General features: G+C 46.7%; 1 protein-coding gene across 1 annotated transcript in view; it reads right to left on the bottom strand.

The window, feature by feature from the left end:
• Positions 1 to 246: 246 nt before the first annotated feature.
• Positions 247 to 3,173, bottom strand: part of PDSS2 (decaprenyl diphosphate synthase subunit 2) — a 291,983-nt gene continuing 289,056 nt past the window's right edge. Inside the window, exon 8 of the mRNA XM_008073307.2 lies at positions 247 to 1,075. Coding sequence (XP_008071498.1) covers positions 917 to 1,075 — 159 coding nt within the window. The 3' untranslated portion in view covers positions 247 to 916. The remainder of the gene's footprint in view (positions 1,076 to 3,173) is intronic.

A 3,173-nucleotide genomic window follows, 5' to 3' on the forward strand; every position in this document is an offset into this window, starting at 1 on the left:
TCTGTGGTTCCAGACCAAAATTTGACATTCTGAGGTTAAAAGAAAACTCTTACTAATAAATTCCCTGGCACAATTCTATTTCTGAAACCTGTAAAAATTAAACATATTCCTTAAACTAAGGTAGTATATTTGAATACATGTCACTTGAAAAAAGTTCCCTTTTCATTGAAAAAGTTTGGTTGTTGGAAATGTGTTTGAAGAAAAAAAATGTGACCTTCAAGAAAGAAAAACAGACGATTCCCAATATAACCAATTTAACATCTGATAACATTTTAATTTCCGACTTCATATATTTGGCAACATTTCGGCAATTTCTTCAAAAAAATCATATAAAAACCACGAAGCACAGAATATATCCCTCTTGTATCTAGAAATACAGAGACACAATTGCCAGATGACAAAAAAAAGCATATGTTTCTTAGTGCACTGTACGACTCTCCGTTATGAGAACTGGTCACTACTTTTGCAAGTGACAGTCCTCCCTGGCTGGCATTGATGGCGTTTCTCTTGACACCTGCAGCTTCCAGCTCGCTCCATCCTCTCTAGAAGGAAAACCACAGGCCACCGCCCTGGCGCCATCGCTGGCTGGGCCCAATCAATACAGACTTCTTTCCTGTCCATTTGCTGAGGTCACAGGAGCGAATCTCATTAATTATTTCTGCTACTGCAGCCTCAAGTGTGCTTCTGGCGTGACAAGTGAAATAACTGCTTGACCTTTTTTTCTTCTAATTTTGTTTGTAGCAGTTCCAGAAAGAAGGCAGTATTCATTTAGCAAAGGGATAAAGGGAAGGAAAAAAAATGTATGTGTTTTTCAAGTCATTAACACATTTTAGCTATTTCATCCCGAAAGCTCTCCCGATCACCTCGTTCCCTGGGCTCTTCAGCTAATTAACAATAGTGTCTTTTTAATTTGGTGTCACGAAAATCTGGTCACAGCAAACACAATGTTTTCTAAAGCAGATCTGGCCTCCGAGGGAGGAAAGCTCGCCAGGGCTTCCAGGGCCTTGTTTCCATGGTAACGACACAGGTCAATAGCTGAAGTCACACCTTTGCCAGCTTTGATTGTTTCTCGCAACTGTTAAGAAACAAATGCACAATAAAAGTCAGTTTTCAAGGTACCCAGTATGCGCCATAATTAAGACGGGGAGGGGAGGTGGGAAGGAAAAAATGGGGAGAAATCACGCAGATTCAGTCTTTCTGCTATGTTATTTTGAGGAAAAGCGGACAGCATTCCCCAGTGAAGCTGAGGCTCAGTGTTTCCTATGGTTGCCTGGTATCTGCACCGTGGCAGCACAATGGGTTCCAATCAGCTTAATTACACCCCCTCCCACCCCTTTATATCTTGAGATGTGCCATGCTGGGGGATGGAGGCCATGGAGGCAAAGGGCATTTCCATCTCTGGCATTTCAAACTCAGCAGCCTGATATTCCCATGCGAGGAAGTCTTCACTAACATCTTAGTTAATACCTTTTTTTAGCACCATATGTTGACACAATAGTCCATATGAAGATTCAAGAAAGACACAGTATTAGATTTGAACGCCTCATTTTTTTTTTTTTTTTAATTTGAGTTGGAGTCTCACTCCGTCGCCCAGACTGGAGTGCAGTGGCCGCTCCCGGCCACCGCAGCCTCGACCTGCTGGGCTCCGGCGATCCTTCCGCCTCAGCCTTCCAAGTAGCCGGAATTACAGGCATGCGCTACCATGCCTGCTGATTTTTTGATTTATTGTAGAGATGAGGTCTCGCTGCCCAGGCGGGTCTCGAACCCGCGGGCTCAGGCAATCCACTCACCTCAGCCTCCCAAAGGCACGGGATTACAGGCTGAGCCCGGCTTGAACGCCTCATTTTTAAAACTGAAAGATTTTAGATTTTACTCAACTGGGAAGAAGAACTAAAACTCCGTTTGTAAATAATAAAGTTAGCATGATGTGGTGGTGTGTGCCTGTATTCCCAGCTACTGGGGGGCTGAGGTGGGAGGATTGCTTGAGCCCAGGAGTTCAAGGCTGCAGTGAGCTATGATTGTGCCACTGCATTCCAGCCTGGGGAACAAAGCGAAACCTTGTCTCTAAGGGAAAAAAAAAAAAAGAGCCGGGTGTGGTGGCTCATGCCTGTAATCCCAGCACTTTGGGAGACAGAGGCAAGAGGATTGCATAAGCCCAAGAGTTTGAGACCAGCCTGGGTCACATGGCACGATCTCATCTCTACAGCTGGGTGTGGTGGAGCATTGCCTGTAGTCCTAGCTACTTGGGAGGCTGAAGCAGGATTGCCTGAATAAAGTAAACTCGTGCAGACAAATGAAGTTGACTTTCTTTTTTTTTTTTTTGAGTTGGAGTCTCACTCTGTTACCCAGGTTAGAGGGAGGGCAGTGGCACAGTTCCAGCCACCACAGCCTCAACCTGCTGGGCTCAGGTGATCCTTCAGCCTCAGCCTTCTAAGCAGCTGGAACTCCAGGCACACACCACCATGCCCAGCTAACTTTTTTATTAATTGTAGAGATGAGGTCTCACCAAGTTGCCCAGGTTGGTCTCGTACCCTTGGGCTCAGGAAATCCTCTCACCTTGGCCTCCCAAAGTGCTGGGATTATAGGCGTGAGCCACCGCATCTGGCCTATGTCCTGTACTTTCTTTCTTTTTTTTTTTGAGTCAGAGTCTCACTCCGTTGCTCAGGCTAGAGTGCAGTGGCATGCTCATGGCCACTGCAGCCTTGACCTGCTGGGCTCAGGTGATCTTTCTGCCTCAGGTTTCCAAGTAGCTGGAACCACAGGCATGCGCCACCATGCTCTGCTGATTTTTTGACTTATTGTAGAGATGAGGTCAGCCCAGGCTGGTCTCAAAGCAGCGGGCTTAGGCAATCCACTTGCCCCCACCTTCCAAAGTACTTGGATTACAGGTGAGAACCACCGTGCCTAGCCTTATATATCCTGCACTTTCATTCACGGTGACACTGTATGACTTCAGCTTAATTCCTCTATTGCCGAGTGCTTTTTTGCAGTCGCCTCCTAAAGAGTCTTCCTCCTCCCCAGTTCTGCACCCTGGTCCATCTGCACGCTGCTGAGGAGAGTTTTATAAGATGCAAACGCATCCGGGTTTGGTGGCTCAGCCTGTAATCCCGCGCCTTTGGGAGGCTGAGGTGAGTGGATTGCCTGAGTCCGCGGGTTCGAGACCCGCCTGGGCA

This window comes from Carlito syrichta, unplaced genomic scaffold, assembly GCF_000164805.1.
Source record: "Carlito syrichta isolate Samal-C Ts95f unplaced genomic scaffold, Tarsius_syrichta-2.0.1 Scaffold315818, whole genome shotgun sequence".
NCBI classification, from domain to species: Eukaryota; Metazoa; Chordata; class Mammalia; order Primates; family Tarsiidae; genus Carlito; species Carlito syrichta.